Source organism: Phaethon lepturus, unplaced genomic scaffold (genome assembly GCF_000687285.1).
Source record: "Phaethon lepturus isolate BGI_N335 unplaced genomic scaffold, ASM68728v1 scaffold11577, whole genome shotgun sequence".
NCBI lineage: Eukaryota > Metazoa > Chordata > Aves > Phaethontiformes > Phaethontidae > Phaethon > Phaethon lepturus.
Genome location: NW_010549812.1, coordinates 7,741 through 30,493, shown reverse-complemented (window position 1 = coordinate 30,493; position 22,753 = coordinate 7,741). Strand labels below are relative to the sequence as shown.

Below are 22,753 nucleotides of genomic sequence, written 5' to 3'. Positions count from 1 at the left end.
TAAAGAAGAGGAAATGATATGAGGAAGAGAATAGTAGTCATTGTTTTCAGTGTTCAATGATTAGTAGTTGTTGGGTTTTTTTTCCTTCCAATAACCTTAACTTATTTCCATGCAAAGTCTCTGTCTTACTCCTCCACTAGATAGGTAGCTTAGGAAGATGGGAGGAAATCCACCATTTTTCAGCAATAATTAGTTATGAAGAATTTGTGGGTTTTTTCCTAAATGAAGTGTAATAAGCTAAAAGTGTGTGCATCTCACACGCTGCATATAGTACATATTTAATACATATACTGTCATTATACACCAGCTTCTTGTATATACACTGATACCACCTTCACTAGGAAATTAAAAGTCAATAGATAATGAACCTTGTGCCGTATCTTCTCTTCCTCTAACATAGATTTCACATGGAATCTCCTCCATCACCCTGTCTTCTATGACTTGCTCAGGGCAGTCATGTGCTTGTTTGAAAGTGTAACTACTCTTCTTGAATGTGCTATTAAATGTTTTCATTGGCTGAGGCTGCGCAAAATCATTGCGAAAGGGAAGTTCCATGGAGCTGAGGTTTGTCCTGCTTTGTTTCATATTAGAGGCCTGGGAGCCACAGTGGTGGTCATGAATGCATCTGGAAGCTGTTGAAGGACGTCTCATTTTCTGATAGCTTTCAAGTTCTTCTGATAAATCCGCCAAATCTGCAGAAATTTCTTTGTCTCTTAGTGAAAACAGTTCATAATGTGGAGGATCAAATACTTCCTGGAAACCAGTTTTATTGAAAGCAGTCTTGCAAGCCATAACCTTTTTGCGAGGTTGCTTTACTTGTACTAGAATTGAAATGATGAGAAGAACTAAAACTATCCCCGATGTGATGCCAATGATTGTTCCATGAGTTTTGGTGATTTGTTCAAACAATCCAGCGTTTTTCTTTTCTGCAAATAAAAAATTAGGATTACGATCAGGCTTTTATTATTTTCTCACACTTTTGATCATGTATTAAAAGGAAGCAAGCTGTATTGATTGCCATCTAAGTGCTGTATTAATGAAATTACTTAATGGCATTGCAGACTAGACCTGTATGTCAATGGGATTTATCATACTGGATCTGTGCATTTGTTCAGCAAGTCTAATTCCCTGGCTGCATTAGTGGCTGCCATATGATAACTCAGTGGCAGGTGGAACTCTGTGGACAGTACAGGCTGACTGGGCTGGGATGTGGCTTCAATCCTGAACCTATACTCATCAATTCATATTCCAAAATCTATGAGTTTAAATAGGATTTTATACAGCTACAGATGATGCTTCTCTTACCATGGTTTGCACCTGCTGGTAGCCTTCCCATTGATGTCAGTAGAAGGAAACCTAGATTTAAAATTACCCACTTCTTAAAGTGAAATATTAGTGATGACGTAAGATTGACTGTACTATTTGTTTTCACATCTCTTGGAAATTTAATGACACTGCCTATTGTGTAAGTCTGTTATACCTGTTTCAACACAGGGAGCTTTAGCATAGATATACTCCAGTTATAGCAGTCCAGTAATCAAGTCAGTTGGGAAAAAAAAAGGAGAGGAGGGGAGCAGGGGGTGACCCAACCAACCTGAATCATATGGCACTTTTGGCTAGTACTTCATATGAAAACACACAAGATGGCAGCATCAGAACATCATGTTTTTCCATACTTAAAATTCTTATTTGAAGATTAAAATTTTATAGTTGGATTTCTGTTCTGTAAACGTACTTGTACTAGGGGGCTAAAAGAATTCTACGCTGAGACTCTGCAACATCTGCTGTTGGGGAGAAAAGCATTTAAGACTATGTAGAAGAAAATGTGGTAGCCTGAACGTTGCATATTATTTTCAGATATCTTGGTATGTGTGTTATGCCCCTAAGTACTCCACACACAGTGTATGCAGAGAGAGTTATGTATCATCATATGCTCCTTGAAACAATCCATCTACTAAGCAGACTCCCAAGGAATTGACCAAGAAGAAGTTATGTCTGAAATACAGTTCTATTTTAGAGCTTATACTCTTTACTCTGAGTTATATTTATACCTTCAATGTGAAGGAGGTTCTCCCCTTGTCCTGCCTAGCTTAGATCTTAATGTTACCATGTTTTGTGGGACGTATACATTTCAGTGCGATGGCAGTTCTCTCATCTGCATCTAGGTTTCTTAATTCTTGGAAGATTTTATGCAAAAGGTGATTTCTTCTCCAGTCTCTAAAAAGAAATTGTACACCACTGACATTCCTATCAATTTTTGTGTCACTGGGCTTAGGCATAAAGTAGGTCACAATATGCTCAGATTTCAGTAGCTATTGATACAGACTAAATGAGAACTCTGGGTACCTGCAGGAATTGCGCACTATTGTGAAAAACTTTCTTTTTAAGGCTAGATATGCTCATTTGGTTGCATCAGTGTCCCTTCAGTCTATCTTAGCTGGCGATATGGATCCAGTCTTCAGCTGTCTCTTAATTATGCAAGTATGAAAGCAGAATTTAGACTGTGTTCAACATAAAACACGGAAGGTTATTTGGCACCAGACACAGCAATTTACAAATATCGGGAAAGACTCTTTCTTTGCATTGTGATACAGTCTTTATGGAATTAATTTTTTTAAATACTGCACGTGAGTGAAGTGTGGATTCTAGGCAAGATTCTAGAAAGAAGTTGGTAGAAATGGGAAAAAGATCTAGAAATGGCACTGAGGGAGGCACATGGAATATTATCAAAGCTAAAGATTGTTTAGAGGAAGCTTACTTTTACACTGAAAACTTGGGAGTTATGGATCAGTTTTGTTAACTGGAAAGCTTCCATAATATACCTTGCAGTGGAGTATTGGTGGTGTGAATGTTTTTGTTTGCTCAAAATGCAGTTTCAAAGTAATATTTCTTTACTAAAAAAATTAAGCTGCATTTGTGTGTTGAAAAGCCATTTTATTTCAAATTTTCTATCAAGGAAGTTTTGACCCCTCCTGCAGGGTCCATTTATCTTTGCAGTGGAGTATGTATTTAAACCTTTCTGGAGTTTTGTGTTAAGACCTATTTATACTATTCCATTTGTCAAAAAAGCCCAAGCTTAAGTTGTTGTTTCTTTTTTTTTTTTCTTTTACCAAGAAAAAATGTTGACCTTAAGCTGGTTTTGTTCCAACTCAAATTCAGTTATTGTTGAAGCACAGGTGAATATAGTTGTGCTTTAGCAGAATAACTATTTCCTCAAATCATGAGATTGTTTCTTTCAAAACTTGATATTGAAACAAGTCTTTACGGTAGTTTGATGGTTTAAACAATCCTCCCCTGCCCTGTGTTATAGAAGCAGTGATTTTGATGACTTCTTGCCTCCTAACAATTCCTCCTTCCTCCCACCCTTTCTCACACCATATGCAGCAGTTGCATTTACTCTGAGACAGTGTAATTAACAACTGAAAATAAATGTTTTAAAATAGTATTTGTCTTTGAAGATTGTTGCTTCTATTTCAGTCCTGAGAAAGGCTATTTGTGCTTGAAGGCTTGTCTGTCTTTTCCAACTCTATATTTCTTTTCTCTAATAAAAGGTATTACCTGTCCCTATGATCCTTGCTTCATTTAAAGTTTAGAAATGAATAGGATGCAACCTGGGAAATACTGCTTTATAATTAAATTTCCTCCTCTTCAGCATATACTCTATTTTAAAAGGATGTCAGCTTAACAGGAAATAGAATTCAGTAAGATCAATATTCAGGATTCTTACATGTTTCCTGAGTTTAAATAAAAAATTTGGAACACCTTCCTGAGATTAATAAAATAGCTGTCTTCAGCATATTTCCAGGAAAAAGCCTTTTCATTACTTCCTTGAAAGGCAAACTGACCAGCCTAGCTCATAAAGGCTACACTTTGCACTATATTCACCTCTGCAGTGATTTTCATCCCAAGGGTATGCACAGTTTTGAATGCCATTGCAGACTAAAGAATTATTGATGCACATGTTGCTATGGCAGAAGTAAGTATTGCCTGAGCAGGGAGCTGCAGGAGAGAAAGAAAACATTAGGAATATTCAGTAATTGATGCATTGCAATAAAACTAGTAAATTCCTGTTACTTTTTTAACATGCAAACTCATTCTTTACCTCTGTTTCAAACACAATCACTTTTCCTGCACATCACTAATTATCGTATGATTTATTCTCTCTTCATGAGGTTGCTTTCAGGTGTATTATCAATGATACAAAAAAACCTTCTTGCTTAAAATGGGTAGCAGCTAGAGACAGTCACACAACACAGATAATGGAAGAAAGCTTTAATACTTGTCTTTAAAAACTTAATACTTAAAAATCGCATGCTTGCTGTCAATTATATATTTATTCAATCTGCTGTGCATCTGCTATGTAGATGGTATAGCTGGTTGTGAAGCAGTTCCTGAACATCTGCATTTTAGAGCCCATTAGTATCTTAAGGCAAATCAGATTTCAGCTTGTGGAGGACTGTCAGTAATTGCAAGACATTTCAGTAACTGGAGGCATCTAAGTCATTCCTGCTTGTGAATCAAAGCTCTTAGATCCTCCTATTAGAGCTAATGCAGGGATTAAGAGAGAGTACAGTTCAGCTTTTTATCTATCTGTCTATATATAGTTATAAATTTGAAATAATAAATGAACGAGAAAGTTGCCCTGAAGATTTTATGTTTCCGTGAATGTTTGTTATAGCTCCTTGACATTAGAAAAATATATTGGAAAGAATAGTAATAATTCTTTTCAGGATGTTGTATAATATATATAGGGAATTCTTTATGAATTCAGAGCACTGGACAAGAAATTGATTCCCCCTCCCTTTCTCTGCCTCACTAATGTGGATGTTTTAATGATAGAAATGTATGTTATTATTGGAGTCATATATTAAACCACAAAGATGTGTGACAGACATTCTACTATTTGGTTTCATAGAAAGAATTTATTCTTGAGCAGCCTGGATTCTCTGAAACATGATGTGAAACCCAAAGAGTACAGCGGAGGAAGGTGACTAGCCCTGAATACAGCGTTTTTCTCGCTTAGTCCTTTTGGTAGGCTTCAGAGTCTCAGTGACAAAAAGAGGAGTTATGCCTAAAAGAAAAGAAAATTCAAACCTTTAATTCTGAATTTGTATTTCCTAAATTTAATACAGCTTGTCTTTCTGTTTCTTACTCCACTGAATTTTGGTAACCTATGCTCATTGGTTTTAAGCTTGTGTATATTAGCTTCCTGTTACTGCTTAACCCCTGGCAAGATGTTCCATATAGAAAGCCTGTGCTTTAATTGTAGCGCAAGTGCTGTAGTACTTTAATGTAATATAGAACTTTAGAGTGTATTTTGGAAGAGTTTATCTATGTAATTTCAGTGCTTAAAAAGGTCATGGCAGCTATCACATGTATCTTCCTTGCTCCACTGAGTTGAGAATTTAATTGTTTGGAAAGTAGATTTAGTCTGAAGAACACTGCTTTAAAATATGATCAATACTTAGAAAGGTATAGATCATACCCATGGCATTGGTTATGAATGAGGTGTCATCTTAGGTGCAAGCAGGGTCAGGTTCCCTGGTAGGAATCTGTACAGACACAGTGAGTCTGCAGGGATGGGTCTGGGAAAACCAAAGCCTACCTGGGGTTGAGTATGGCGAGGGACATGAAAAGCAAAAAGAAGGGCTTCTTCAAGTGTATCGGCAACAAAAGGAAGGCCACGAAAAATAAGGGCCTACTGAATGGGGCAGAGGGGAGCTTCCCTCGATGCCTCGGAAGGTGATAGAGCAATTAATCTGGAATCTGTTTCCAAATGCATTGGGGATAAGAAAGTCATCTGGAGTAGTCAGCATGGATTTTTTGATGAGGAAATCGTGCCTGACCAACCTGATTGCCTTCTACCATGAAGTTACTAGCTTAGATGAGGAGAGAGTGGTGGATATTGTACATCCTGACTTTAGCAAGGCTTTCAAAACCGTATCCCATAATATCCTTGTAGAGAAACTGATGAAGTACAGACTACATGGAAGGGCAGTGAAGTGGACTAAAAACTGACTGAACTGCCAGGCTTAAAGGGTTGTGATACGAGGCACAAAGTCCAGCTGGAGGCTGTCACTAGTGGTATACCCCAGGGGTCAACAGTGAGACCCACACTGTTTAACCTTTTCATTACTGACCTGGATGTTGGGACAGACTGCACCCTCAGCAAGTTTGTAGATGATACAAAACTGGGAGGAGTGGCTGATAAGCCAAGCAGTTGTGCTGCTGTTTGAGACAGGCTGGAGGAATGGGTTGACAGGAACTTTGTAATGTTTCCCCCAGCAAAAGGAAACTCAAAGTCCTGCAGGTGCAGAGGAATAACTCCATGTTATATAGACTGGAAGGCATCTCTGAAGACAAACACTCGGAAGTCCTTGTGGAGAAAAAGCGGAATGTGAGACAGTGATGCACTCTTGTAGCAAAAAAAAAAAAAGCAACAGCATCCTCAGCTGTATTAGGAACAGCATTGCCATCAGGTCAAGGGAGGTGATTCTTCCCCTCTGCTCAGCACTGGGAGGCCACATCTGGAGCGCTATGCTCAGTGTTGGGGTCACCAGTACAAAACAGATACAGGGGGATCCAGGGAAATGGCATGAAGATAAGGACATGGAGCATCTAACTGGTATGGGTTGCCTGAGTAGCTGTGGAGTCTCCATCCCTGGAGATGTTCAGCAACTGCCTGCATATGGTCCTGGGAAACCTCCTCTCCTTGATCCTCTTCACATAGACACACTTCCTAGTTAAGCTTCTAAACCAACTGCCTCTTTTCAAGAACGTTTTATGCCCACTTTGTTTCAAGGGCCAAACCATTTTTCAGTGGGACACGATTCAGTGGGACTTTTTTTTTTTAAGTACAACCATGCAATTACCTAGTAAATGGAAGAATAAATCAAACATTTTCCTACCTTCAGACTTAACTACTTAAGTCTTTAACTGTTTCACCAACTGCTACTATTTAGGAAAGAAAATATAAAGGAACCCAGTTGTTGTTGTGTTGGTGTACCAAACTACCGCCTACAATGTATCAAGAGTGGATGCTAAGGCAATTCACATCATTAATGGTTTAAGACACAATGTAAGCATTAATCTGTAAGCACCATGTGAAATCATGGTATGTCATGATGTAAGTATTGTCCAAAATGATGCTGCAATTAAATTCCAAAGGGATTCACACCTTCTCTCTGAAGGACTAAATGATGACAGACTAAAACTTACGCATGAGTATCAACCTAGATACAAAAATAGGTATCCCAGACAACCTGAAGCAATTCACAGAAACAGGAAGATGTACTCAACATTTCTAACCATTATATATATATATAATGGGAGAAAGACTAATAGTTAAAACGGAAATGTTCATGATGCAGACTACAAAACAAAAGGCTCTTGGCCTTGTTAGCACATGTGGGGAGAAAATACTTAGGTAGTTTTTCTTTCTGAATTTGTAAAGAAAGATTGGGCAAGCTTTACTTTATAACGGATAAATAGGATCATCGTTTAAACAGAATAGCTTAAAAAAGCTATGTATGTATGTAATAGGCCACAACATCTACTAAAATATTTCTGACTGCGATACAAAGGAGGCTCTATGAAATTTGTGTCCAGAGTGGTTGTCATGGATCCATGTGTATCTGCTGGTGTTTCAATATGGATTCCTATGGGGTTGTAGCTCTTTTGGAGGCACAGAGGAAGCATTATGATGCAAGACACATTCCTTTTCTTATTTTCCTGAACAGGGAAATTTTTTCATGTTTCTGTATTTTTGGATAATACATTCTGCTGCTGCTTCTCCATCTGCCGGCACAGTCTCTATTTTACATTCTGTGTAGTCTCTTTAACATTTTTTGGACATGGCTTTTGTTCACAAGTTTATAAAGATGGGACAAATGGACTTAATTTTCCTTTTGTTTCTTATTTGGGGAGTACAAAGTCTAAAAGTCACAATGATTGATTGGTTCCAGTCCAGGACTTCAAGGACATAGCTGGACTCCTCTCACAACAGCTGCCTAAGACTGGTGCAATGTACACAGTGTTCTTTATATCTATCATTATTCATGTATTCAATCAAGCCAGAAATCAAATACATTGATTTTTAACATTGCTGTTAGCTGAATTACTTAGTAAAATCTGCAAGCAGCACTAGGTGTGTGTTAGGTGACTGTCGTGCACAATTAGTTCATTTACGTAAACCCTTTCAGAAATATTGATTATTTTCATGGTTGGCTTCATATAATTACAAATCACTAGTAAGGTATAAGAGCAAAATAGTTTAACGATCTGAAAATAAGATAAGCATGGATTCACTATTTTAATTTAGAAAAATTGCTTATCACTATGTTATTTAAAAATACATGAAACATTTTGCAGACACATACTTTTGAATTACCCTATCCAAGAAAGACAGTATCCCAAGTTAGAAGATAAATAAGAATAACCACGTACCTTTGCAGATTTTCTTCTGCCAATGACTTTTGAGTTGCTTTAAAATTGTAAGTTTGGAAAGTTCTCTAGGTTTAGGAGTAGTTACTGTTTCACCCTCTTGTACTCAAAAAAAAAAAAAAAAAAACCCCGCACAAAAAACCCCAAACTCAACAAAAAAACCCACTCCAATACTTATAATATAGATGGATAACTTCCCTGGCAAATTTCATAGCATTTTCTAGATTGAAAACTGGAATAACTTGCACTATCACTAATATTAAGAAATGTATTGAAATAAAAGCTATTGGAAAAGCAGTTATAAATTTTGCAAGCAAGTTGTGCTGAAAACTGACATTTACTGAAATTCACAATATCTAAACTTTATTAAATGCCTATTGTAGGTTAAACAATACACTAGTTTGAAACATATGATTGTTTCTTACTACCATGCACCCAGGTAAGCAACAAGTTACTTCTCTTACAAGTCTCTGTTACTTTCTCTAAAAGTCTTTCTAAAGTAACTTCTCTCCTGTGTTAAACTTCACTGTTTTATGGCACAGAATATGAAATCTACTTGTTACCTATAACCTGAACTTTTTTTGCAAGGTGTGGTGACAAAGATTCCTTTCAGGACTGGCTACAGACACATTAGTTCTGTCAAAAACATTATTTCTTTGACAGCAGAGATATGCTATTTATTCTTCAAGCAGAACTTTTTGAAAACCTTTAGCACAAGCATAGGTCTGATTTCCTGAAGTGGCAGATATATTTTATTCAGCTCTCCCCATGTATCTTGGATCCGTTCCGCAGTTCTAAACTTAGTCTACTTTTATGCTGAAGATGCCGCTTATTTTCAGGTTCTGCAATGTGGACGATGTTGTCCTTTGCAAGTAAGTGAGGCAATAAAATTCCACTAAGTTCAGAGCAAAAAGCACTTACAAGAAAATATCACAAAACGCACACTTTCAAGAAACATCTTCATTTACAATGAGAATAAAGATGATCTCTAACCCAGGCTATGGGATCCAAACAGAAAACCGGACTGCATTTACAGCTCTGCTTTTAATATAGCCTTCTTAAATAAATTTGAATTTGAGTCCTTATCCATGGTTGTGCAACACAGCTGGGCTTTGCGAAGGGAGCATGTGTGGGACTGTTTCGAGCCACATGCGGCTGAGGAGGAGGAGGTAGCAGCTTAGATGTAGCTGGACTGGGTGCAGTTCCAGATCTGAAACTGAAGGTAGGGCTGTGGATGGGAAGAAGATCCAGACTCTGCAGGGTCACATGTGTTTTCTAACACTTCTGAACATCCAGTGTGGGCTTGACAAGAGCCTGTTGTGGTGTCAGGCAGGGAACTGCAAGATGGGGGCTAGTGGGTGCGCACACTTCAGTCCAATTGCTGTCTTTTTAAGTAAGTCTGTGCTTATTTGTAGAACTCTTTGTGAGAAGGACATAGTCTAGGGATGTATTATTACTGAATTCAAATGAAAAATAAAGCTTTTAAGAGTGGAGGAAAGCCTTTCTTCAGGAACCATGCTTATAACTGTAATAAAACAAGTATTTAATTTACCTGATAGTAGATGAAGGAAATGGAAATAACCTTTTTTGTGTGTTCCTGCTGCATAATATATAGCTGATGCTTTTCCTAAAATACCTGAAGTACCCTGATACCAGGTGAATAAGCACTTTAAAATCTACTTACGATCCACAAATGAAGTGAATAGCATTCTGAATCTGCTTAGTCTACTGCCTTCATCTGCCCACATTCGTACCACACCTGTCCCAGTCTGCAGCATGACATCGTTTGCTACAGTGCTGCAAAACTTTGCCTTCAGGTTTTCAATAGAACTGCTTCCATCGTATACAGCAACAAAGTTTCTTTTGCATTCATTTGAATGCTCCATTTGATAGTCGAGAAATCGCAAATAAATCTGTTAGAAAAGAGAAATTAATGCCTCTAGGAAAAGTAATATAGAGAAGACAGTTTTCTTTCTTAGCAAATCTTGAATAAGAGGTTTTGTCTTCTTACACATATGTGTAACTCTCACAACACTTAAACTTACATTTTCTCTTTAAATGTCAATGTGGAATATTACTTGAAATTTGTCTTAAGTATCTGTTTCACTTCTCCCCCCTTTCCCAAAACAATCTTTACTTAATAATTTGCTTTGATGTATTTCTGCTCCCGTTGGACAGAAGTAAAAAGCAACACGCTTGCTGAAAAAAGCCCTAAGCAGCTCTGCTAAATGCGTAGTCTATTACTCTGGAAGAGATACATGAAATGCATAAATCTGCTGAAAGAATTTTAATGATATTTTGACTGTTCTCTTGTCTTTCTTTTTAATTCATAAAAACAATGTTAAAATGTAAGGGAAGGGGTCTAGTTAGAAAAGCTCCGAAGTAAAATAAGGAAATTTAAAATTTGTTGCGTCAAAATGAAAGCTACTTAACCATAGCATTGTTATGGAGGACATAAACCATGAAGTCAGGAGTAATTTGAATAAAAATGGAAGCAGGAGAAAAGTAAGCTGGCTATCTAGGAAAAGTTAGTAAGTTTTAAACCAACCTTAATTCTTCCAAAAGCAAAAATCTAATCCAAGGGAAGGCAGTGTATGTGATAGAACACATGCAGCAAGGTAATTAGAAAAACAAGATGGCACTGGAGGAGAAGCAAGTAATTTATTTTGCTGGAGCAGGAAACTTGTGCAAGATTGTAATTCAGTCAGAATTACATGAAAAGATCAAGGGCTTTTTAATGTCTTGAATTTTTGTATTGGTATTCTTAAAATTCTAGTGCAAGTTGAGGAGATATGTAACCAAGTCACCTAAGCATGCTGCAAAGCCCATCTTTAAAGTTTAAAAATTCCTCTCATAGCCATTATTTTGACAGAGAGGAAATCTATTCATGTGGAGCCTGAGGTCTCCTGCTCCATGGGAGAAGAGGTGCTCTTTCTCTGTCCATGAGGTCTTCAGTATGTTCCTCAGATAAGCTCGGGTGTAGACTGCATGCATTTTGAGTACAGTTTACAATTACCTCTCCAGCGCATACTATAGATGCTAAAGACTTTTGCACAGCGTGGTTTTTCACGCATCTGCCTAATGACAATAGTCTCAAACTCTTGTATAATGTGTGAAAGAGGGAAGACAGTAGAAGAATACCACAGCACGCTTACTAGTGCTGTATCACCTATTTTTCTGACCTTTTGCTACATGTCGCTTTTAACCTCAGCTAGTGCTAAAGCCTTTTAAAACTGAATGTTAAAGAATTCACTAAAACAAAATCAACCACCTTTGTTTGGGGGGAAGAAAAAAAGATATCTCCATGTACACTTAACAGGCTCTATTGAAAACACACTAAAAGAGCACAGTACAAGACAGGTGATACTTGTACACCCTGGCTCTTCCTTTCCAGAGGCAGGTTGCTGGCACTGTCTCCCCTTCCACGTTCTGTGAAAAGGTGCAGCCTGTGCCATATTATCTCATGCTGCATTTCACTGTTTTGTGATTTTCAGTATATGTGGGGTTTTTTCTTTTTTTTCCTCTCCTTTTTTTTTTTCCTGCTGTCATTGTTCATTTACTGCTGGAAATTCTCAGCTACATTGAGAACTTGTCTTCCACTGGTGTCTTATCTCACAAACATGGGTGTGAGCTGCAAGCTCTAGTATTTGGGCTGAGAGATGGTATTTTCATTTAATGATTGACATTGTATGTCTGCAGTGAAATACAATGGAAGCTAAAAATAAATCAGCACACTTAATAGAGCTATTTCTGTGTATGAAAACAAAGAAATAATTCCATTAAAAGAGCTCAGCTCTGCGAAAGCTCCTTGTGGTTACTGTGTTAGGCAAGTAAGTATAAAAAGGTCTTTACTCTTAGATTATATTGATTATTCTAGTAATTTTCTGAGATCTGGAGGTAATTTATTAAATATCTGTTATGCAGATTCTACAAGTCCTTTTATTGCTGCAGTTGTCTCAGTTTTTAAAATTTATTTTTATTACAAAATCAAATTGAGGAAATTAAAAATGTCTATGCTTATTTTTCTCAAGAGACAGCACCATATCAGATCTAATGGACTTTATCATCATAATTCTGCCAGAATTGAAGCTTGAGAAACCACTGTGAGAATACTAAGAATTATTTTTCTGTAATGTTTTAACTCAATAATTTAGGATGATGATCTAATCTCAAGACTGACCCAACTATAACTCTGCCTGCTGGCAACATTCAATAATTTATTAAAATACTTAAGCGTAAGACCTGGTGCACTCAATTGGCAATGTAAAGAGAAAATGGTTTTATTATTGTTTCTGGAAGAACTGCTACTATTACTTAGGGCTCTTGGGAGTTGAGTCACTTCCTCAAAGGCTCAAATATATTAATGGAGTTTCAGTTTCTTTCTTATCTTGTCCTCTTATTACCATTTTTAGGCTCCTGCTTTAGAACTAATTTCGAAGTTGGTGAATAGGGCTGGTTAGTTAACTCTTTGGACCGTGTAAGAAGGTGTAGAGTAGGTTTGTCGTCTTGGCAGCTACTGCTTTAAAATATTTTTTAACTTTTATGTACATTTAAGCAGGGTATGTGCTTTAATCCATATACAGAAACAAAATTACAGATGTGTATGCTATATGGAGAAAAAAAAGTATTCTTTACTGCAACTCATCAGTAATTAACAAGTATATGATTCTGAAACATATAGCTGTCATTTTTATTGTGGCAAAGAGGGTTTGATCCTATAGCAAAGTCAGAAGAGAAAGAGTGATAATTCCTCAACTGTTTCCGGGTCAAGTCTTTCATTTTAACTCAGACTGCTGATGAAAGTGGGTTTTAAGGTGCTCTACTGTGAATTAGACTGAGGAGGAGTAGGTACAGTAGAACCACTGGAGACAAAATTTTAAATCATGGCAGCAAGATTTACTGAAATTTATCAAAGCTGTTAGCCAGCATTTTTGCCTGTGGTCTTCCAATAAAACCAGAGTCCAAGTCAAATGCCCTTGAAAGTTGTTGCTTAAGCAGTTTTCCCAGTTATTTTGTCTTTAAGTTTCAAATAACAGGAAGACAACACTGTGGACTTGCTGTATAAATTTAATTTCAGAAATAATCCTCTATCTGGATTTCCTAAACCACCGGCAGGTAATTAATTTCAGTGAAAGTGAGACATTATGCAAATCACAACTAGTGACTATTACCTGTACTAATGACTTGGAAACCCATTATATTCTGAATGATATGAATGAAACCCACCTTAGCATTTGGAGTAGCCTTAATTGTCCATATGCAGTCAACTGCTTGTCCCGGTTTTGTTTTTCCTTCTTGTTCAACTTGACTGGAACGTACTATTCCATCAGCTCCCGAGAGCTCAAATTGACAGTCTAGGGAGAACATATACCTTGCTGTCAAATGCAATATGGTATTAATTTAAAATTTCACGTATAAAGAAATTGTTACTGTAATACCAGACCTGGGATGGGATTTAAAATACCTCCTAGGTAAGTGAAGTCAGGATCTGTAATAGAAAGAAGTCATGAATCACAAAGGCTATCAATGCTTGAGAATCACTTCAAGTTTTAGTGTAATCTAAACATTATGTCCATTTTTTATTATGTCACAATAAAAATTGCCAGAAAGTTTACTGCATCAAGTGGAGGGTACATTGACAGGGTTTTTTAAGATGATAACCTTATTCCACAAAGATTGACCTTATCCAAATAAGGTAATTCTATACTGACAGCTCAGATTTCCAGCCTAACACCAAAAATTACTATTCACTATTTTGTTCCTACATTACATTCTGAATATAACTATGCCGGTTTTCACTAAAATCACTGGAGCTCCACAAGAGTACAGGGGAACTTTCTGCGTGCATCGTTTTTATGAGATCGCTGTCTGATAGTTCTGAACAATTAGAACTGGAGTAGTTTACTAGAATATATCAGGACTTTGAAATTGCTAATTGCTATTAATAAAGAATATAAAGAAGGACAGTTCAATACTAAAGGTACTTTTTCTTTGGGTAGCTGTGCCTCTTCTATTAGGCCAGGTAGCACAATTCTATACATTGTTTATGAAGGCAGACTTTCATCTTGATTGCTCCTCTATCTACTCTCTTCTAAATGAGACGTGTAGCTAGCGTATGTATCTGTAGTATATACTGTAGTAGTATATTGTATGCATACTACTAGTGATTTAAGAATATACTTTTTCATAATGGTTAACTGATGGTACTTGACTTTGCTGGGACTAGGGCTTGGCTAAAAATGGGTCTGTAATGGGCTGGAATGTCCAAGGCTTCCATTTCAGTGATCAGGTTTCTTCACAAGTCAGCACAGAAACTTGCAAGGGTCACCCATTTGCAGCTGTGGCATAGAAACTCACCACAGAAATCACACAAATCACAGTGTGTGTATGTGTGTGAAATGTTAGTCTATGCAAAGAAAGCACTAGTTCATGCAAAAATGCATGCCTGTTTTCTACAAAATTCTTTTCCATAAGAAGATCCAGAATTTGGCTCTTTCTATTGTCCTCTAAATGTTTTTCCATATAGGGAGTTTATAATTACCCCTAAATTGCCTCAGTCCTGATCTTAAGACTCAGTACAGTTGAGAAAATGCCTTTTTTGACCTCTGTTTTAGTTACCTATAGGGGAATCTATGATTACTATATGCAAAATTCTGTAAGAGATTTTCAACCTTCTTTGTGAACAGATTTTTTGTTAAATGAGGTGCGGGTGAACGTGCCTGTCCTCTTCCACTTTCACAATCCCAAAATATTTGCCCAAGCTCCATGTAAATGTAGAGGAAAGAAAAGGAAAGAAAAATATCAGTCCTTGAGTTGCTGCAATCTATCGTGACATAATATATACTTTAAATGTATATTTAAAGTTCCAGCCTGGAACTAGACTAAGTTAGTTTTGAAAGTGATGTTAATGAAATGGCTTTGGAAATGGACTTAGCACAATGCATAAGTACTGTTCCTATGACAACATTTTAGCACATTATTCCTAGTGGACTGGTCACCATGTTAATCTGAAGAGTTTCCAAGTCTAAATCCCTAGCAAAATATACAGTTCTACAAGCAGTAATATATAATCATGTACAGTGTTTTCACGTGCTGTAGAGGTAAAGACCAGTTGGGTAAAGATGACATTAAAAAGTTATGCCTACATTTATAGTAGAAGTAAAGCTGACATTTGTATATTGTCTTTTGTTCCAAATGACAATAAAATGCTGGTAACTACACGTGTAGTACCTACGCAGTACAGCAGTCAAGCTGTACTTGCACAAGGACATCAGGTCAAATTTTCTTGTAAAAAGAATGCCCTGCCAGTTTTAAGTGGCCCCACAGAGCAGATGTACTTTTCATTTCTCTAAAGGCACTGTCAGCATATTATCCTCTGCTTCATACCCTGTAAACTACACAGTACTTTGAGCCAAGTAACAATTCTGTTGTCTGAGCCTGTGGTTTGAGGGAATCTAGTTATACTGAGAGCTGATGCTTGGACTGTATAGATAGATAGATCCTCTGGCTTTTCAGAATGGAGATTTAAAATATTTTGCATCTGGCTGGAAGTGCTTGTAAATTTGCTTCAGGTGTTTTTGTCATAGTGTCTTATATTCCAAGAAGATAGGCTGTTGAAAATGCCAGCTATTTGTCTACAAAAATGCTCTTTCCATTACTACTACTGGTGAAACTGGTACAAGTTAGAGAAACAAAGAGGGAAGTTGCTAAAGCCTTCAGCATGAACAAGATCAACTGACATCTTCATTAGCAAACTACAGACTTGTAATTCCCTTCAGTCAATTTTCCAAAGTGGCTTTAGTCAAGTATGCTGTAGGATTAGCAGGACCGAGACGGTACCTATCGCATTGTCATTTTGCCTTCAGAAGCACTTATGATGAAATACAGCTCTAGACTGTCAGCATGAACACATCCACAGAGTTCAATCGGAGCAGATGGTCTTTAACTTGGTCAGAATTTTAGGCATCTTTACCTGGTATAAATGAGTACTTTGCCTGAAATCCCTTTCCTTCCAGCTCCTCATCAGAAGTAAACTTGATCCACATAAATCTCCCTGTTGATCTAATTAGTGCAGGACTTTTTAGACCACAGTAACGATTAATGAGAGGGGAGAAACCAAAAGGTCCATCTCGAACCTCCAGATGATCAAACCGACATTCAAATGAGGGTTCTATGTAGTAAGGGTCATCAAAGGTCAACTCAATTCTTTGCCGTGGAGCAGCTAGACATAAAAAATTGAGCAAAAGATTAAATGAAGATCTATATAAAAAACAGATGAAGACATGAAATAATGAAGAGACAAGCCTCCAAAACAGCAAAATAAGAGAGATTGGAAACTTCTCAAAATACATCTGGCAGTCTGCTACAAAACCTCAAGACACACTGTAATTACAACTGGAAAAAATATTGTGTAGAAGATACTTTTTCATGGAATTGTACGCATTTTTTTCTTTGCTTGCTGATCTTTATTGTTGAACATTCAGAAATTACATAAATTTAACTCAGGACATGTAACAGATTAACATATATGCAAAGGTATTCAAACAAGGTTTAATATTAAGATATAAATTAAAACCAATGTTCTGTGAAACCAATGTACATAAAAAAAGGACAAAACACTTGAGGGATGCAGAAAAGGGAAAAGAAAAAGATATGAAGAACTACTCACTGGTATATTTCCTAAACATTAAGCCCAGATTTGGAGATCCTTTGGCAGGAGACATCTTTTATTAGAATATTCAGAGAAGCATAAATGCTTCATAGATATTATTAATATGCAGGTGACTACAGATGTTGGTAAGTCTGAACCAGTGACAGTCTAACATCAGGATTTGGATCAGACCCCTAAATCCTGATGAGATGCAGCTATGGCTACTTTGTGACCGGAATTTCACATCTGTAGTTTGGAACTGTAATTTTATATTGTATGAATAGCTTTAGTGTTTCTTGTTCTTGTCATCTATTGAGCTACATGAACTTTCAGATACTAATTGGTATCTGGAATGACAGCATTAAAGAATCACATGCTGTCTGCTGCTTTTGAATGCAAAAAGAATTTACTTATGTGTGTCTCACATTCCGTTTAGACCTTGCACCTTATACATGAGTCAAAAGCATTTGTAGCTGTATGCACATTATTGGCAGTGGTCTGCAGGAAGGACTATATCGTAGCTAGAAATTGTGGAGGACCTTGGTCTCACCCAGGTACCCATACTGTTTCTGTATAAGGACTGTGAGGACAGAGGCATGGAAACGGATTCTGTGCCCCATGGAAACTGCTTTGTGCAAGGGAGATTCGGCAATGGATCTGGTGTGTCCGAACTCTGAAGCTGGACAGGATACCTGCTCTCTCGTGCCTTCACTGGCAGGGAAGATGCAAAACTTCAGATGTGCATGCATACAAGCAAAAATGAGGGTGTCTATGAAGCAGTACTATCCTGTACAAATAAAAACTGACTGAAACATATTACTTGAAATATTTCAATTTATGGATATGAATCCAATGATTAAGGTGACCAACGTCTTTAGCTGATTTCAGTGGGTTTTGGGTGCATTCTAATAAGAGGAAAAAACAATTAATGTGTCCCAAGTCTTGCACCCTTTATCCAAGATATTCTTATTGGCATGTGGTTTTATTCTAGTTAATGAAATTTTTTGATCCTCGTCACATAAGTTTAATAGTGACCTCAGCAGTGCTAACAAATCTCCCTATTTTTAGTGCAGTGCTATGGCAGTCAAATGTGTCTTTTTTATTAATAAAGGACAGCATAAAGATTTTCTGCTTGAGAGATAGACAGTAACACAGTATGGTCTGGTAAACACTGAAGATAGTCATCAACCATCATTTGTAGTTTATTATCAGCAATATTGGAAGTGATATTAAGATAACAAGCTACACTTTTTATCTTAATAGTTCTGTGCCTTCATAGATTACAGTAGACCTGATGCTGCTTTTTCTGGCTATGAGGGTATGTTGTCTTCCATACCGCTGATTTCTGAATGTTTGCATTTTCTATTAATTTGTTGTTATTACTTCAGAGAGCAAATTTAGCTTCTTGTTCAACCAAATGACTACAGAATTGGTTACATTACCAGTATGGCTATACAATGCTTGACAGTATAGTAAAATGACACAGTTTTAACAGTCCAAGATTATCCATTTAACAGTAAGATTACAACACAACAGAAATACAGCATGTACCTTCTAAGATATAGATGCACTCTTGATTTGGTGGGTACATGTTAGGATAGTTTGGTGAAGCAAAATGTCCTCCATTACTTGTCCGTACCCAATTGTCACACTGGGTAGGAGGAATGCGATTCACTCCAATATTTTGCCCACCTTAAGCAAACAAAAAAAGCAATCAAATAATTTCTGCTGCAAGCATGCAAATTTAATTTTGCAAGTAAAACACTGACATAACACGTACCCTATAAAAGAAGAAAGTAATTTATTTTGGTTGAAAACCCTCTTACATGCCACTTGTTAATATCTAGCTAGGAAAATCTTATGTTTAATTTAGTGATGTGGTATATCCTAAAGAGATGACAGTTTTTGAATATCAAGTATGTCCAGTAATCCTTGGGAAGGGAAGAGAGGGAGTAATTTTTTTTACTCAAGTCAGTTTAGATTTGTTGATGCTCTTCTTTCTAAGTCAAATAGTCACAGTGGCTGCCAAGACAGCAGCATTATTTTATGGCTTACATCTTCTCCATTCCTATGCAAATGTAATACAAAATATTTTCTAGCTTTTACTATTTTTGGTCCTGATTCCAGAGTATACTGAAGTCCATGGCCCTGAGGTTAAATATCTACTTACAAAAATTTGTTGGAATACAGAATGCTGATTACAGAATGAATTATAGTATGAAAATACACTAAACACAGCAATGGTATTTAATAAAATTGCTAGCAATAGGTAGATTGCACTTGTAGCTAAGGTCTCATTTAAGATCAAAGCTCTTCTGTGTGTACAGGCAAATAAGATCCTTGACAGAGATTATGCAGTTTGCTAAGCTAGTGCACCACGCTAGACCATTCACAGGAGCTTTGTTAGTTCAGCTTTCCTGTCCAAGGAGAAAGGAGTTGGGAACAGTATGATCTCTCTGACATTTTTCGTAGGTACCTTTGACCCTTCTCCTTGATATCAGCAGAACTGGAGAGAAGTTAGACGCAGGATATATGGTTTCTGCTAGATTCTTCCTGAATCTCACAGGGTGCTCTCATAAAGTTATTTATATTTATGCAGTTTTTCTTTGCAGACCTTTGAGAGGGAGCCCATGCTGATACAGGTCTTAGCTGCCTCCAGTAAATTACATCACCTTCCACTGGTATCTTGGCAGCTTTTTGATTTATGGGGGTGAAAACTTAGTCTCTCCTGCAGAAATTGTTCAAGGAAAATCTGTAGGTGTTAGTTCAAGGAATTCTTCTCTCCTATGTGTGGGTAAACTCCACACAGGAGAAAATAAGGTTTGTGAAACTGATGCTTTCCCCACTCAGCAGGTTTCAAAAATGTTTGTGGGTGGACTATTTGAAAAGCTTGTCATCAGATACAGAAAATATGAATTTCCATGTTTTTTTCCCCACCTCTAAGGTCTAAAACCATAGAATTTTATCTTGGTAAGTGAACTTCCATGTTCTTTGCGACTAAATGGCTTTGTTCAGTTCGAAGAAAATGAGGTAAATAGGGGGAAAATGGAAAATACTGGAATTCATATTGGTAATTCAAGAGCTATTAATACCCAAACACAAACACTTTCTTTCACTTATATTGCTTAATTAAAAATTATAAAACTGTTACATTTTTTTGAAAGAAAATCATCAAACCAAAATTGTACCTTGTGTCTTCTGTGCAACGGCAATCCCTTCCACTACAAGGATTGTTACTAGCAACACTGATGAGAGAAATTGGACAGGAAAAACCATCAGTAATTCATCAAAATTATAGACCATTTTCTGCAGGAAAAAAAGATTTAAGCATTTGGAATTTTATTGTCGCATTCAAGAAGTTCATGTATTTTCCCAATTTTCCTATCTTGTGGCTAATGCTGAAACAGCATTTTCTCTGTCTCTGATTTTCCCTGTGTTGCTGTTAGACTTTCAATCCTTCAGAGAGTTCCGAATGAGCATGCACTAACCGTGAACTACAGTGATCTTGACCGAACCCATCTAGACGCTACTGTAACGTTGTCATAGATACATTATCTTGGGGAAAAACAAAAGGAATCAAAGTCTGTCCCCAGAAGTGTCCATTTAGCATTTGTGTTTTATTATGTATGCTTCTTGCTGCCCTTTCTTCTCTTTACCCATATTAAAACAGATTGTATATCATTATGAAACTTTCCTCACCAACAACTGCTTTCTCCCTTGCATGTCAAGTTCACAACTGTGGGTGTTCTAAAATACCATATGGGTCTTGCAAACAAGTGTTATGTTCCTAGAAGCTTACTGGATTTTTAGGAATGGATTATGAGATAGTAAGTTAAGACTTTGGTGGTTTTGCAATTTCCATCTTTGCAATAATTCTGTATTTTCAACAAAATACAGTGAAAAATATACTTCCTGTCATTATCCCAATACCCAGTATCAATCATTAATCATTGCTGACTCACCCTAGAAAATTCATCCTTCAGAAGAAAGTATCTAGTACCCATGACTGGTCTTCAAGTTATGGATGTTCACTAGTCTTTAAAGCAAACAAAATAAACAAATATCCCATCTTTATTAGCATATGATTGACATCAGTTTTCAGATATTTTTTGTTTTTAATATTTATATAGATGCTACTATTGCAAAATTATTTGCAGTTTGTTTTTGCAGCTTCTGTGTTTAAACTGTGCACTTAAAAGATCTAAGTTTGAGTACGTGAACTCATAACGCATCTGTACTCCTGAGATCACTTGTCCCTAACAGAGAATCTTGGTAGTGATTATAAAGTTGTCTACATATTTTCTTTGGTTTTTCCTACCTTGGTTTTGGAGCAACACTTCAAGTTGGCTTTTATTGTTAAAGTAAACGTAGTTTCCACAGTCCTTTGTAAATCATGTGTCACTATTTTCTCCTATTGAATTAACCTTTCTTAAAGATGTGCTATGCCCACCCTCTATTTTGCAAGGACATAGCAATCTCTTTATAACTTGTTATGCTGCTGCTTAAACTGTGAAATGGACTTTGTCTTTTCTTCTTAAAGCAAACAAACACAGAAATATGAGTAAAATACTTTCATGACTAACAGAACTAATGCAGATAGTAATTTTCAAGTAACATTGAAAAATGTGGGGGTTGGTTGGTTTGGGGGAGGTTTTTAGTACATCTATCTACTATAGCTAACACTGGTACAGTGTACCTTTTTTTTTTCTTTTTCACCTTAAAAATATCAGAAAGCATCTATGTTTATTTCAGTGGTTGTGCTCTCTTGTACAGATAGAGACCCCAAAGAACAGATGTTCAGTTACACTAACTAGTGATGTCCCTTCTTGAAACGATGCGGATACAGAAACAAGCCTCCTAAAAGGACTGATTGGCTTTCACTAAAGCCTGTGCTGTTTCTATAAATAGTCCAGAGCTGTGTATGCGTGTGTAAGTGCAAAAGAACAGGACGTGTTTCCTGCAGAACAGCATGGATATGCAGGCAATTACAGAAGATAAATGGGCTGAATATTTCTCTTACTGTCTTAGTTTTGTCATGTTATATGGGTGAGTGGGTACGGTAAATATGGGCCACCTCTTCTTTGTTCCCTGCCCTTTTCATCCTCTTCATTTTTAATCTCTTCCATTTCTTGCCTTTCCCTGGCAATGCCTATCCTTCTCATGCTCTCAACAACCCTTAAGTTGTATTCAAAGCAAGCCAGGTAGCAAATACTTAAGGGCCTACCTTTGCCATTACTTTCATCCCAGGTGATAGTATGATAAAGAAAAGAGGTATCTCTGACTAATACTCTGTATGTGTGCTGTCCTTCTCTCTGTGACGTTGCTAGCCCACCAAAAAGGTGGAGACAAGACTTGTATCTGCTCTTCCTGAGAGTACAGGGCAGGGACATCTGAGGTAACATTGCCTTAAACTGTATGCATTTACATGACACAGTGGGCGATAGCAAACAGGAGTGTTTTGGCTGAAAGCAAGGCTATCAGTGTTCAGGATGACAGGAAAAAATAATGAGTCAGGATATTTTTAGACCTTTTAGGCTGCTTCCATTAACCCATTTTTGTGTGCATTTTAAAAACAACACAGCAATCACTTGGTGTCCTAAATCCATATAACTCCCTGGAAAAATATTTTTGAATCTCAAAGACTCATTTGGACCAGTCAGT

General features: G+C 37.0%; 1 protein-coding gene across 1 annotated transcript; it reads right to left on the bottom strand.

Annotated features, from left to right (window-relative positions):
• Positions 1 to 263: 263 nt before the first annotated feature.
• Positions 264 to 21,096, bottom strand: NETO2 (neuropilin (NRP) and tolloid (TLL)-like 2). The gene is made up of 9 exons (XM_010290370.1): positions 21,055 to 21,096; positions 20,281 to 20,398; positions 18,644 to 18,784; positions 16,415 to 16,663; positions 13,886 to 13,930; positions 13,669 to 13,796; positions 10,127 to 10,355; positions 3,886 to 3,999; positions 264 to 926 (listed from the first exon to the last, which is right to left on the bottom strand). The coding sequence occupies exons 1-9, from the start codon at positions 21,094 to 21,096 to the stop codon at positions 346 to 348; spliced, it is 1,647 nt and encodes a 548-aa protein (XP_010288672.1). The 3' UTR covers positions 264 to 345.
• Between the last annotated feature and the right edge of the window lie 1,657 nt (positions 21,097 to 22,753).